Source organism: Chenopodium quinoa, unplaced genomic scaffold (assembly GCF_001683475.1).
Source record: "Chenopodium quinoa cultivar QQ74 unplaced genomic scaffold, ASM168347v1, whole genome shotgun sequence".
NCBI lineage: Eukaryota > Viridiplantae > Streptophyta > Magnoliopsida > Caryophyllales > Amaranthaceae > Chenopodium > Chenopodium quinoa.
Genome location: NW_018742461.1, coordinates 1088360 through 1103901, shown reverse-complemented (window position 1 = coordinate 1103901; position 15542 = coordinate 1088360). Strand labels below are relative to the sequence as shown.

The window sequence follows — 15542 nt, the reverse complement described above, 5'->3', positions numbered from 1 at the left end:
GTAGTAGAACATAATTAGGTACAATTAATACAAAGTATAAAGTAGTTAAAACAAACTTTATCAAGAATAGAGAGAATAGAGTTGTGTGTTTCGTATTAGAGTATGCACAAGTGTATATATACAACCTAAAGAGATTAGGGCTAGGGCTTTATAACATTGGCCCATAAGCTGTACACTACATACGGGCCTAACACCCTCCCCTCCCCCCCCCCCCCCTCAAGTTGGAGCATGCAAATCACAAATGCCCAACTTGCCAAGTAAATACAAGAATTGGTTTTTACTCAATGCCTTAGTGAAAATATCCGTTAGTTGATCCGTTGTCTTCACATATGACGGACTAATAACCCCTTCCTGAATAGCGTCCCTAACATAATGACAATCAACCTCAATATGCTTTGTGCTAGGGCTAGGGCTTTATAACATTGGCCCATAAGTTGTACACTACATACAGGCCTAACAAGCTTGTAATTAATGAAGTTGTGCGTGATAGTTTTGGAACTACCCTGCACATGAATGTGCGTTGTACGTATACATGTACTCACAACAATTAACTACAAAATCCAAAAAAATTGGCTTCTGTAAAGGATAATGATGATTATCAATTTATCATTGTTAGTTATTGTTAAGATTATGTAAATCCCTTGATTTACTCCTTAGATTGATAGTCAAAAATATCTCTAACTCTTAGCTAATATACCTAGTCAAATGCTCAAATGTATCTAGTTGTATTCTATTGCTAACTCATGTACTATATATACTCATAGAATCACATAACTTTAAGCTTTCCAACATTGTCTTTATCATACTCCGTAACTCTATTAGCTTCCACCTCAATGGTGTCGGAATTATTAACATCCTTGAACAATGACATATGAAGTATGTGACAGTCACTTAAGATATAAGACAAGCACACCAAAAACCAGTGTTACAAAAAAGGAGCAAGAGTCTACTCTTATTTTGCTATGGAGTAAGAGTCTACTCTTATTTTGCTATGGAATTCTTAATTTTAAAACACGAAGAAACAAGTATAGATCTAGGCATTGGTCAAATTGTGAAGTATGAGTAAATGTGCCCCCTGAAAAGAAACAACAAGTATGGATGTATGTTTTGGAGTCATGTAAATATTTTAGGTCACCAACAACAAAATTACAATTCACAATACAAATGGACTCTTTATGTAGAATGACTTGTAGTCAGTTAAACAAGGTGCCCATATGAGTTGGGATAGTGCGTTAAGGTTAAACTAATAAATTAATGACCCAACCCATCTGAACAGTGACAGATAAAAAAGCCACTATACAACCCTACCTTATTGGCAGATGCTACAAATCAAGTACTTCGTATTAACTATTAATTTAATTAATTAATTAATTATATTCTACTATTAAGGGCAGCCTTAAGGGTGAACAAAAAAATAGTTCACAATGAGTGAACAAGTGAATGGGTGGCTTAATGGTGATCTCTATAATTGTTCATAGTGAATGGTTGTGGGATTGATTGCTGCTGCAAGCATTTGGACGAATTTATGGATTGTGGGCCCCACCCATTTTTATTTTTTTTCAGGAAAAAAATAGAAAGCAGCGGCTGGGAGCGCGCCACTTGGCCCAGCCGCTGCTTGACACGTGTCACTGTTTTAAATAAATCCGTTGTAATTTTGCAACGGATATATTTTACAAAACACAAATCAAAAAAAAAAAAAAATTACCAACGGCTCTATTTTTTTCCCCTCTATAAATAGACACCCATATTGCTATACTTTCTTCAACTTTGAAAATCCATTTCTTTCTACTATATTTTTCTCTTCAAAAATCCCCTCTATAATTATTATTATTATTATTATTATTATTATTATTATTATTATTATTATTATTATTATTATTATTATTATTATTATCGTTATTATTATCATTTTTATTATTATTATCGTTATTATTATTATTTCCTTTATTATTATTATCGTTATTATTATTATTTTTATTATTATTGTCGTTATTATTATTATTATTAAATTTTTATTTTTTCCAAATATAAATTATAATTATGGATGCTAATACCAACCCCAAAACAAATAGAAAGAAGAAAAAAAATTTGGGTCAAAATATGATCCTTCAAGCTCGTTTTGCCATTATTAAAAAGCCGTCTTTGGCGTGGGATACCGACATACTCCACAATATCATGCTCGCTTGCATCATAATACATAATATGATCGTTGAAGATGAACGAGAGACGTATCAAAATAACGTTAATACCAATGAGTTTATGAATGCTGGAGGCAACGCTAATGAGGACACTACCGAGTACCGTACTGATCGTATTGTGGATATCGGCTTATACTTGTCTCGTAGAACAGAGATTGAGGATCAACAGACTCATTTGCAGCTAAAAAACGACTTGGTCGAACATATATGGAATAAATTTGGTAACAACGAAAACTTAGGCAATTAGGTTTACAACAAATTGTTATCCCTAAGGACATCTTACAAAACGATGTGTAGTTGTTTTTTTTTTTAAATAAAATGTTTTAGATTATAGTTGTAGAACTGTAATCACGATTTGTACCTCTTTTTTTATTTTTGTTAATTAAAATTAGCTGCGTTGTTGTTTAAAAAATATTAATCACAAGAATTAGTTTTTTAAAAAGCTGATAAAAAAATGCGATAATTTCTTAATTAGTAATCACGATTATAATATTAAATACGTCAATTAATTACATTGACATCGGGTTAATAAATTATAATTATGAAACAAAAAAAATTATATTTACAAAAATAAAATAAGGTGGGGTAGGGAGTATTGATGATGAACCATTGTTTAGTGTTCATTGTTAAGAGTGAATATTGTAAATGGTTTGTTGGGTTGATGTGGATGAAAGAGAAATGGTGATAGTGACCCATGAACCATTTATTTGGCTTCACCAATAAAGATGCTCTAAAGTAGCATGATTATGAGTTCGTATAAACAAACATTAATATGAAATTAGAAATCTGATTAAAAGGAATAAAGTGAGGGGCAGATGAAATATTTTAGATTTTCTTAAGTGTGCCCTACTCTCTTCTTCTGACACTCCCTCTTTCTCTCTCTCTCTCTCTCTACTCGAGGTGTAATTTTGTTTGTTTTATGGGTGTTCAACACCCCATTTTTCTGCCCAATTAGCCACTTCCTCACTCCCCCCTTTCCCACTCTATTTCTTCCTCCATTTCTCTTTCTTGAACAGAGAAAAAAACAGAGGAAAAACAGGGGGAAACAGAGTAATTTACAAGATTTACACATGGATCCACTAAAATACTTCAAGTTATTCTTCATTCTCAATGTTGCTATCTCACCACTTTATCTTACAGGTAAATTTTCATTTTCTCAGTTTAAGTGAACTATAAATGTCATCTTTTTTCCATTTACATCCTGAAAATACTAACTTTAACCTCATTTCATCTTCTAAGGGTTCTAACTGTAATTAGTTTTATTATTTCAAGTCTATTTATCTTCAAATGAACTAAAAATGCTAACTTTTTCCCATTCAACAAATTGCGATAGTATCCATTATACACTCGAATGTAACATATTGCGATACTTTTTCCCTTTTAAACAATTTGCAAACTTTGGATTTGACAGGAGTTTCAGGAACAACATTCACATTCGTCAACAGTTGCGAAAACACAGTATGGCCCGGAATCCTAGCCAATGCAGGTACCCCAAAGCTTGAATCAACCGGTTTCGAACTCCCAACCGGCACTTCCCGGTCATTCCAAGCCCCAACCGGTTGGTCCGGTCGGTTCTGGGGTCGAACCGGCTGCAATTTCGCCGACTCCGGTCTAGGTTACTGCGAAACCGGAGACTGCGGCTCCGGAGGCGTCGAGTGCGAAGGCGCCGGCGCCGAACCTCCGGCAACCCTAGCCGAGTTCAACTTAGGAACAGGTAGTCAAGATTTCTATGACGTCAGCTTAGTTGACGGGTATAATTTACCCATATTGGTTGAGGTCAGTGGCGGATCTGGTCAATGCGCCGATACCGGGTGCGTAGTTGATTTGAACCAAGTTTGTCCGACTGAGCTTAAGGCGGGAAATGGTGGCGCGTGTAAGAGCGCGTGTGAGGCGTTTAAGAGTCCCGAGTATTGTTGTAGTGGCGCGTATGGGTCACCTTCGACGTGTAAGCCTACGGTTTACTCGAAGATGTTTAAGTTGGCGTGTCCGAGGTCTTATAGTTATGCTTATGATGATCCTACTAGTACTTTCACTTGCAGTGGAGCTGATTATACCATTACGTTTTGCCCTTCTACTCCAAGGTATGATGCTCACTACCTATCATTGTGTAAAAATGTGAATGCGGTTTTGTTACAACTATGCTGGTTATTATATTCACTACATTTCAATATACTTGCAATACTCTGATTAGTGTACCAATTCACGAGTTTGATTATAAATATAAGCAATTATCCACGTACGTAGTAGAAGCATTAATATGAAGTGAAAAAAGTAGATGGAGTATTGCGAATCATACAATATTCCGCATGAAGTACAAATACGAATTATAGTGTATGAAAATTTAGTTATTTTGAACTTAGAAATAGTGTAATACTCCGTACTCGTAGTCAAGTTGTTGCAAAGTCAAGTACTCCGTATTATAAGATGACTACCCTATACGTGCTTGTAAGTCTAAAGTTGGCACAAAATGATGCACTCACCAATAATTGTATGAAGTAAAATAATTAACGATAGGACAAATGGGTTGAATCCGTGTTTGAACATAAGTGTTTTGGGTTCGGGTCTTGTTGTCGTATCAAAACAATACGAAGTATTATTATTGTCTTGCTGGATTCAGGTTTCTTTCCAGTGATTTGTGCTGGGTTTGGGTCGGATGTGGGTCATTAATTTATACTCTACTTGTATTAGCTATTTTCTGTTACAGGCTAACAGACATGACTAAAACCCTTCCCTACAAAATTGTTTAATTTCTGACAACATTCAATCAATGCAATTTGTAATTGAATTTGGTGTTTGTATTCGTCAACAGTCAAAAATCAGCAAGAGAAACAGCTCCTACTCCAGTTACTCCTACTCAAATGAACCCTACTCCAATGAACCCAACTCCAATGACGACGACACCTCCAGTTTTTCCCGGGTCGGATCCAATGGTCTCAACACCAACTGAACCCGCAGGAGGAGACATGGCATATGGATCAGCTTCCGATGCTATACCTGGAATGGTTACTGGACCCGGAACTGGAACCGGTACTACAACCTCAGCTATGCTAGCAGATGGGTCATGGTTAGCTGGCTTAGCAATGGGAAACTCACCTTTATTACAACCCACATTATTATTACCCCTTGTTTGTGCACTTTTTTCTCTTGTCCTCACATTTCTCTCTTTGTAGTGAAATTAACGGATATATTCATATGTTATCTCATTAGTTTGTATTATTCAGTCTAGCATTTCATCAAACAGGCAAAGCCGAAAAAGGGTGTTGTTATCCAGAATTCATCAAGAAAAAGGCTGAAGACTCGCCCAAATATATCAGATCAAATCAACAATGAAAAATGTATACTTAAATATTGGTATATATTTGGGATTAGGGTTTTATATGAATTATTAGTGTGAACTTGTACAGAAAAAGAAGGGGATTGCGGGTGTAGCAAGGTTGCAGTTATTTTGTGTCAGCAGTACTGCAATTGGATTTGTTTTAGTAGTATTGTCATGATTCATATCTGTGGATTTTGGTACCATTTCTAATGATGAAGTCATCTTAAAAATAAAGGTGTGGTATTTTTAATTGATGATGAATATGGAATAGAATTATGAATGAATATCTGGTTAAAGATCTTTTGAATAAATCTTGTCTTAGAAATTAAGAGGAAAAAGTTGTGCGTCATACTTCTTTTGACTTATGGTCTTGTAAAAGTTGTTTTTAATCATTATTGTAACTATAATCAAACAATAACTTAATACTAAAACAGATATCGAAAATGACACATGTTACATCCTGCCATCTTGGTGCTACTTTTTCCCTCCAAAATTCTCCTTTCTTTTTTAACCATTTTTTTGTTGTTGAATATTTGATACAATTATAATAATATCATTTCAAATATTTTATATTATTTTATTCCTTTTTATTTTGTGCTTATAATTTTTCCCTAAAAATTAATCTAACTCCTGTTTAATTAATTGATAGAAGGAGTATCATTAGATTTTGCTATAAAAAGAATACTCCGTAATAAAATTGATTCATATTATTGATATTAAAGAAATTACTTTGAAGCATCAGTTTTATTTGTTAGACATAATATTTTTTTAAAAAAAGAATTACACTTACCATACATGGTACGGGGTCTAAGCTAGTTATTGGGTTAATTAGGTGTCATTAGTCTTTATTTGTGGCTTGATGTGAGGTTGTCTAGCTAATGAATTGTGTTCAAGCAAAGTATTGACATAAAATCATTTTGTGTCACCATTTAAGCATTCACTTCAACCCGAGTTTAGCCGTTTAGGTGGATGGGATGTCTTGAAAATGTGATGAGATCCAACGACTTTTGTGTCTGCCCTCGAATTTGATAGAGTGAAGTATTTTTTTTTTTAAAGAGATAGAGTGAAGTATTTTTTTTTTAAAGAGATAGAGTGAAGTATTGGAGTAAATAATTATAAGTTAAAAAAAAAAAATTGTGCTCCAAAGCCTCCAATACAGTTTTTTCATTGCTGCCGACATGGTGTGGGGGTAACAATGTTTTCTCTATACTAACAAAAATTGCAGAATCTCTATGTTGTTTTTGACTTGGGTAACGCAGTTTGATAAATCACAAATTTTTATTTACTCAGTTACTTCATATGCATCAAACTTTATGTACAAGCAGTAGTGCGATACAACTGTAATGTCGCAACTCGCAAGTATCGACGCTTATAAATATCAAACTCTATAGTCAATACAAGTGTGAGAATAATTTCTTTGTTAAATTATACATGTATGGTTAACCCCTTACTAAATCCTAAACCCTTAACTCTAACAATGTCACAATCAAAAACCCATTGATGGTGAGAAATTATAAATCCACTTTTCATATATAGAGTAATTGATTAAGCGTTTGATTTTATTTACTATATGAAAGAACTTATTGACTATAAATTTTTGATAACATTTGAATGATTTAAGTTAGGACATGTTACCTTTAACTTATTTCATAGATGGATCAATCTTACAAGATTTTCATTAATTTATAAGATAAAAGTTCAATAAAATCATTACATCAAATCATATTAGACCAAACCATTAAGATTTAAATCATATCAAATTATACACCTTATTACCTCCATTTTATAATAATCACAACAATTTGACTTTGTATTATTCATATGCTTATTTTGATTATACTTTTTATTAGTCTATAAGAAACATATGTTGTCATATGTATAGTTTCATTATATAAACCTTTTAATGGTCAAAGTCGTATATTAACATATGTATCAATCAAAGTATTGTGATTATTTTGAAACGAAGGGAGTATTAAAAACATACCAAAACACCTCTTCTTTTTTTTTGTGCACACCAAAACATCTTATTTAAGGTGAAGAGAAATCCGTTTACTAAAAAGTACTACCCTCCCTAACCACTCAATCCTTGATCAATTACAGAGTACTCCGTAGTAAGGTCCATTGATGTAGGGGTGTACAAAAAATAGACCGGACCTGAACCGACCTGAATCGGACCGGACCTGGACCGGACCTGCTGATTCAGGTCCGGTCCCGGTCCTTGAAAATAAGCGATTCCGGTTTTCCGGTCCGGTCCGGGTAAAACCCAGAAAACCCCGGTCTGGACCTGAAACCCTGAATTAATAATTATATATATATATATATATATATATATATATATATATATATATATATATATATATATATATATATATATAATAGCAACTCAGCAAAACCCTATAACTAATATCCTATATCAGAGTTTCTGATGGTTGTATCTCAAATTCTCTCCTCTCCTCTCTCTTCTCAAACCCTAGATCTAATCTCCTCTCCTTTCCCAACACCGACAACCACCACAAGAAAACCACCAGAGTAGACCAGCAGCCATTATTGCAACTTCCGGCAATTTGGCGTCAACCACAGCAGCCGTTAGCCCGTTACCACCATTTAGCGTCGCAAGAAAACCACCGCAACAACCTCTCCTTCTCCTTCTCCTTCATCTCGGACCCAAGAAAACCACTGTGATGGGTGGTTTTTATTTTTTAATTTCAGTTTTTTATTTTTTGTTCATTCGTTCGTCAATTTCCAGATTTTGATTTCTTATTCATTCATTCGTCAATTTCCAGAATTTTTTTTTTTTCGGATTTTAATTTTTCTGTTTTTGAATTTGTATTATTCAATTTTATTATAGATATGTTTTTGTTCAATTTGTATATTAGATCTATTTTTTTTTTGTTAATTTGTGTATCCAATATTCTGATCTTCTTTTTAAAGTCGTGAATTCTCGACTTGTCTGCAAATTCAGACCACTTGTGTGGATCGTGTTTTGCCTTTTGTATTCTTAGTTCTCGGAATATGATGAAATTAAGAGTGCATAAGTGAAATATTAGTGGGCTTTTGTGGTTGAATATCAGTATACCACTAAAGGCACTAGTCTTCATTTGTACATAATTGAAATGTAAGTTCTGTGTACAGAATATATTTTTTAGTTTTGAGTTACTCTCGATAATCAATATATATATATACAAAATAGGTCCATTCAGGTCTAAACCCGGACCGGACCTGATTTTTCAGGTCTGGCCCGGAACCGGACCTGTTAAATCAGGTCTGGCCCGGAACCAGACCTGTTAAATCAGGTCCGGTCCCCGGTCCTTAAAATTACCTAATTCAGGTCCCCGGTCCAAACAGGTCCGGTCCAAGTCTGGTCCGGTTTTGGACCGGTGTACACCCCTACATTGATGTATACATTTATAATATAGTGATCTCTACATTATTTTGTCCAATATCCATAATATTAGCCACCGATCCTGGCAACGGCGTTTACCTTTAAGCCAATGGCCAACAAAACAGCAACATTAGACCGCCAAATTCTTCTCCTACTACATAGCTACCTACCTACCGCAGTTCCTCCACTGGTGGAGCCAATTAATTGTATACATCACATTTTAATTTAGGTTCATATTAAAATATACGACTACTCGTATAATGTATGAACACCAAAGTGAAAGGAAAGGATCTCGTTTGTCAAAAAGCTAATGTCCAATTGAACAAAAGAAATTATAGATTATATGCAAAGATTACAAAAGAAACATAAAGACTGAATAACGTTTATTTGTAAAATTGTAATGATTCATTTGGGATAATTTTAAATAGTACTAGTACTAGTTCATTAGTAATGATAGAACTTCCAATAACTGCCTGATTATTAGGCCTTTCTTGAGCATATTTACTGGACCGCATCCGTTTTCTAGCTGCATCATCCATTCATCCCAGTGCTCCATAAAGGTGTATGCTTTCCATATATTTTGTGGTAACAAGAAAATTAAAGAGACTTGATCGTTGTGAGTGGATTGGCATAATTTTTAATCCTTATTCAGTAGGGTTACTAGTTAGCAATGATTTCATATGAACAATATTGAATACTTTGTACTTAGTACTAAATAGTCCAATAGGCTATAAGCTTATTATCTTATTATCAAGGGTGGTCCTTGATTTTAATAGTATTTATAATAAAGCACGAACACACCAACCATCTAATGGGTATAGATCCGACATATAACGTGATCTATAGTGCATAGTGTATTTGTCACACTTGAGTCCTTTTATCCGCCGATTGCCACTCATCTTCTCACTTATCAATAATGTGCTTATATATATCTTCGTATCTATTTTTATGCAATATACTTAATACTAGCTAAGCTATATCAGGACTCATAAGTTTAGATAATTTTAGATACAATAAGTTCATGATTAAAAATAAGTTTTGATGAGGGTTTACTTTAGTTTAAATTACAACTAAGATAAGTTGTAATAAAGTCTAATAATTTCATGCATGCAATTTTTAAATAAATTTAGATAAGTGACAATCAAGTGAATAGAGTTATAGAGCAAACTCTTAATATATTTGTTGTACTCCATATATACTTTACAACAAATACAATATATTGTAGAGAATATTACACGGATACTTGTAATCTTATATGTGTATCATTCTCTCAAATATGAATTGAGGAGACCCGACCCACATTTGGTACCCAAAAATCCAAAATAAAACAAGTCATTACTCATCATCAATAATCATGCCACCATGGCACCAATCTACAAGGTAGGCTTGTCCAAGTCACAAGCTTGTGTTATCCACATACTCCACCTCTACATTCAAATCTACCCAAATCACACCCTCAAACATAGAAACAATAGCTAAACAAATCTAAAAAAGCAACACCCAAAATATGAACAAACCAATAGAAAGCATACAACTCACCTCCCTTTGTCATTTCCTATCTTATCCTCACAAAATCTAAATCCCACCTCTCCTTTCTTCTTCTTCAATTCTTCCAAGTTCCAATCTTCCTCCATATCACACAACTCCTCCCACCCCCATTTTCTCTCTCCTCATTCTCCCACCATGTCTTTGACAATTCCCACTAACCTCTACAAACCACTCGCAACCGCTAAACCTAGAAACTTCTCCACGTCATTCACACCTAGACCATCAAAGATAGCATGCCAACAACAACAAGAAAATGATCATCAACCAAACAAACTTGACCTAACCAAGGTTGGAGCCAACGCAGCCGCGGCGTTGGCTCTATCCTCAGTGCTGCTGTCCTCATGGACAGTAGCACCCGATGCCGCAATGGCCGACATTGCAGGACTAACCCCATGCAAAGAATCAAAACAATTCGCTAAACGTGAAAAACAGGCCTTAAAAAAGCTACAATCATCCTTAAAGCTTTACGCGCCTGATAGTGCACCAGCTTTGGCGATCCAAGCTACGATGGAAAAGACCAAGAGAAGGTTTGATAACTATGGAAAGTACGGGCTATTATGTGGGTCAGATGGACTTCCTCATTTGATAGTAAGCGGTGATCAGAGACATTGGGGTGAGTTTATTACTCCCGGTATATTGTTCTTGTATATTGCCGGGTGGATCGGGTGGGTCGGACGGAGTTATTTGATTGCAATTCGTGATGAGAAGAAGCCTACTCAGAAGGAGATCATTATTGATGTTCCTTTGGCTTCAAGACTTCTTTTTAGGGGTTTCAGTTGGCCTGTTGCTGCTTACAGAGAGTTGCTCAATGGTGACCTTATTGACAACAATGTCTAATTTTTAGTATTATTCTTGTTGTTCAATTGAGATATCATATTGTTGTCTGTTTTAATTTTGTGTATGTACTATATTATTATATCGTAAGATACTCTAATTTCAGAACGTTATATATGTGTGTTGGTTTCGTAATTTGTTTCTTGATTCACTCAATTGCTAGCTTATTAATCCGGATTAAAGTATTAGAATTGACATAACTTTTTTGTGCTAGTGTTACAGTTTTATGTTCAATACTAGACCTCTTGTCGGTATGAAATTGTCTCATACTAGAATTTGCCGTTTACTAGATGCATAACTTGTACTAGTACAAAATCGATGTATGGATGGATAAAGCAAGAGTAATGTAAATTGAAAATGATATGTTTAATGTAAACTCAAACATACTGTGAAGCATACCTTAATGCAACTTTAGTTTGTTGTATGTTTAAAAGCTAAAACTAAGCTTAGTAAACTAGTTGAGAAGTCACAATTGAATGTTAATATGCTTGGTTTCATCACTTTGGCTGAGTGAGAATGTGGAATTTGTGGTTTTGTTTCCAAATACAACATGAACATTGTATTCTCCTAAGAAACCAGAGAAGCTATAGGAGCCATATTTATCAGTATTTCCTTGAATTTCCTCTGTTTGCCATTCCTTAAGAAGGCGGTCCACGACATCTCCAGCAGGGAGATTTTGGAAATTGTTGTCTGTCAAGCACATTCTATAGCATCCATCTGGGTTTAAGGCTGTCCACAAAATCATCCCTTTCACTGATGGATGGTAGAAACCTTCTCTCAATACCACTTCTAAATATGTAGACTGCAAAAAAACATCACGTCAAGTGTAATTTACATTATTCTCTCAAGACTTTGACCAACTAAGCTAGATGAAATCGGCATATTGTTATGCTGTGTATATACCTGTGTTTGTTTGTCAAGGGTATTGCTAATATCAATCTCAGTAAGCCAAATGGGAAGCCCGAGTGTGGCCAACTTATCTAAGGTAGCCCTAATAAGCGGCGGATTTGGAACGTGAAATGACCCTCCAACCCAATACCATCCATTACAATTCCACCTAGTTGGAGCCCTCTCAACTTTGCAATGTAAGAATCAACACTTGAGTTCACATCATTGCAAGTCTCCACAACATTGAACTCATTCATGAAAAGGGTTGCTAACGGGTCAGCCTGATGGGCTGTCTTGAAAAATCCCAGTGTTGCATTAGGCCCGAGCTTGTCTTCATAGAATCCATAGTGGAGCATCTCATTGCTAACATCCCAGTGTATGAACTCTCCCTTGTACTTGTCCATCAGGCTTGCTATTCGGGAGTTTACGGCCTGCTCGAGGTCTGAGCCTGTTAGATTTAGTACCCATGATGGTGTGTAGCTTGGGGCTTCCCAAAAGATGTTGTGGCCTCTTGCAATTAGCTTGTTGGACCTAACAAAATCTAGCAGTTTGTCTGGGATAGTGTAGTTTAGTTGCCCTGGTTTAGGTTCTGTTGCATTCCACTTTAGCTCATTCTCAAAAACTGCTGCATTGAATCTCTTTACAAACCATTGCTGCATTGTACTTTGCTCATTAACTTTAACCACATAAAAGAATTCGCGTAGTAAAATGATAACAAATTTGATATGCAGTATAAGATATATACCTGGTAAGGCAAATTTCCTAGGATGTTTTTTGATATAGCTGAACCGAAGGGAAAGTCCTTAGAAACTTGTTGCAAGGTAATTTCTGCTCCTTGCAGCCGATTTCCATATTCATCGGACACATGGATTGTTGCAGCACGCTTTCTAAGCTGAACAGATATGATGGTTAATAATACTCGTATAATTTAACATTATAGCTCCATATAATAGAAGATTAGAAATTGACTTAGTTGAGTGATGCTGTGTACTCTTTGAGAGCAAAACAGAATGGAATGGCAGAGGAATTCCTTACAGATTTTATATTAGTTTGCTGATCTGTTTTCCATTCATCATTTGTAAATGGTTGAAGCGAAGCACTTGAGAGTTCAATCTCAACATTCCCTCCTGAATTCTGATAGACAACATAGTAAAATGTATGTACGAAGTTGTTAAAACCTGTACATGTATAATATAGAAGATAGTTGTAGAATTAATTAGAAGGATAAGAAAGGAAACAAAGTATACCTGAAAATAAAGTGTTGACAATTTAGAAGGTGAAAGTAGTGTAAAGCCACCCTTCAAAAATGACGAGCATCCACTGCTAGCGATGACACTGCCTATGCAGCTGTAATTTTCATTTTCCGATGTTAAGCTTGCCCTTATAAGTGCAGAATCTGCTCCCTTTATCTTAACCCAAACTGTTCTTGATCACAAAACATGTCATGTAACAATGTAAAGTAGATACTGACATCATTACTCTTCTATGCTTCGAATGTTAAAGACTGAAAATTGTTGTTAAGCATCTACAGTACAAATGATCCAATAATTCATTCATTAAATTGCTTTAAACAATGACATTTTGCACTTGGATAATAGATTTTACATTTACAATACATAGATGATCAGTTTTTTTTTTTAAGAATTATTTTATTTTATTTTATTTATTATTATTATTTTATTTTTTAATCATAATATAATTTATTTATTTATCTTTAGGATAGAGATATGAAAACTCAACTGGAAAAGGAGTAGATTGTGGCACCAGGAAGATTATGTAGCAGAAAAGCAGGGGAATGCTCAAATGATCCTCTTGGGACCTCTTGCTGAACATTATCTTTGAGGATTCCTCCCTTGTAGAGAGCTTTCTCAGGGTTTTCCTTGCACTGCAATAACCAATAAATTGAAATCATTCACACATTAGTACAGGAAATATATGTTACAGGGGAAACACGTTGTAACTATTGTAATGAATCATATAATAAGGCTACATACTTTTGAATCATATTAGCCCACACATGTTATGAATACGATTTACAGTTCAAAAATTGGAAAATTACCTCAGAATAAGCCGTGTGATCGTACACAAGACCACCTTAAGAAAAGAAAAAAATTTGTATACATCACAAGAAAACAAAGAGGAAAAAAAAAAACATGATCAGCAACAAAATGCACAAGTAATTAATTGAGCAAGAATGATAGAGTGAATTTGTGACATTAGTGAGAGCAAACCATAAGTTGGTATTATAGCAGCTCCTAAGAGGAAACAGAACAGCATCAAAATTATACAGCGACATTCTTTCATGCTATTTTCCTAGGCCAAAATCTGCTATTATCAGTATATGATTTGCAATGTCCCAACCCGAGAGTAACGAATGAGAGTTGGTATGGGAAATGAAGATAAAGAGATAGTTATGTTGCCTTATAAATTTTGAATCATATAAAGACATCTTGAAATCATCCTTTTCTCCTTGCATTCTGTGAAGATTTTGTCCTCTTTAAACAACTGGGATTTTTAGTCCTATAATATTTTGCCATGTTCAGTTAATCGACCGGCCAAGCACAACGCCCAATTAAGTATTATGACTTTACGACTAATAATTTATTTGCCATTTTTTGGCAACAGTTGTTTATAGCTGCATTATGCTGTAACACTGTAATTTGAATTTGAATATGGGAAGTTTGTGCCAAATAATATAGTCAGAGAAAAGAGCAGAAGGATTTTGTTTAGTTCCTCGATTTTGGTTTCTTTAGTAAGTTGGCCATAAACAATGAAGTACTAGACTATGATTCAGGTGATATGCCGTTACTTAGGGAACATGCAGTGTTTATGTGAAAGTGAGTACAATTGTACTAATATAATATTATCAGTTATGATTATATACTACCCTAAGTGATGTATATAAGCATTAACTAAATTTCCTTAAATGATACTTCTTCAAAAAAAAAATTCCTAAAATGATACTTGTATTTATATTGAAAAGCATAACAAAATCACGTGTTGATCGATGTAATTAATATTGACTGTTGAAATGCCTCAATTTTACGGTACCTATGTGACATGAGCCAAAATGTGATACTTTTAAATTAAAGTTGCCTCTTGATTTCTTAAGAGGTGCCATGTTGCAAGGCCATTGGACCATTTTGAGTAAGAGTGTCGTAGAATTCAAGTTTCTGATTGAAAATTAATGTTAAGGCATGCAGCATGTTTACCTTATGTCTTAAGTTTACTTCCATCATGAACTCAGAGTGATGTAATAATGTACTATAGGAAATAATTGACTATGTTGATGGGTACTTGGGTGTACTGTATAGTAAGGCACATTTTAACAGCGTGAGTGACTAATAATGACGCGAGAGTTTCTCACTTTCTCAAC

General features: G+C 34.7%; 3 protein-coding genes and 1 pseudogene across 3 annotated transcripts; 3 read left to right on the top strand and 1 right to left on the bottom strand.

The window, feature by feature from the left end:
- Nucleotides 1-2100: 2100 nt before the first annotated feature.
- LOC110718937 lies at nt 2101-2445 on the top strand. The gene has a single exon (XM_021897874.1). The coding sequence runs from the start codon at nt 2101-2103 to the stop codon at nt 2443-2445; it is 345 nt and encodes a 114-aa protein (XP_021753566.1).
- Nucleotides 2446-3015: 570 nt separating this feature from the next.
- Nucleotides 3016-5389, top strand: LOC110718553 (thaumatin-like protein). The gene is made up of 3 exons (XM_021897401.1): nt 3016-3338; nt 3610-4279; nt 5008-5389. Exons 1-3 carry the CDS (start codon nt 3269-3271, stop codon nt 5366-5368), a joined length of 1101 nt encoding a protein of 366 aa, XP_021753093.1. The 5' UTR covers nt 3016-3268; the 3' UTR covers nt 5369-5389.
- A 5108-nt stretch (nt 5390-10497) lies between these two features.
- On the top strand, nt 10498-11413 carry LOC110718552 (photosystem I reaction center subunit III, chloroplastic-like). The gene has a single exon (XM_021897400.1). The coding sequence runs from the start codon at nt 10580-10582 to the stop codon at nt 11279-11281; it is 702 nt and encodes a 233-aa protein (XP_021753092.1). The 5' UTR covers nt 10498-10579; the 3' UTR covers nt 11282-11413.
- A 229-nt stretch (nt 11414-11642) lies between these two features.
- Nucleotides 11643-15308, bottom strand: LOC110718936 (annotated as a pseudogene).
- Nucleotides 15309-15542: the final 234 nt, after the last annotated feature.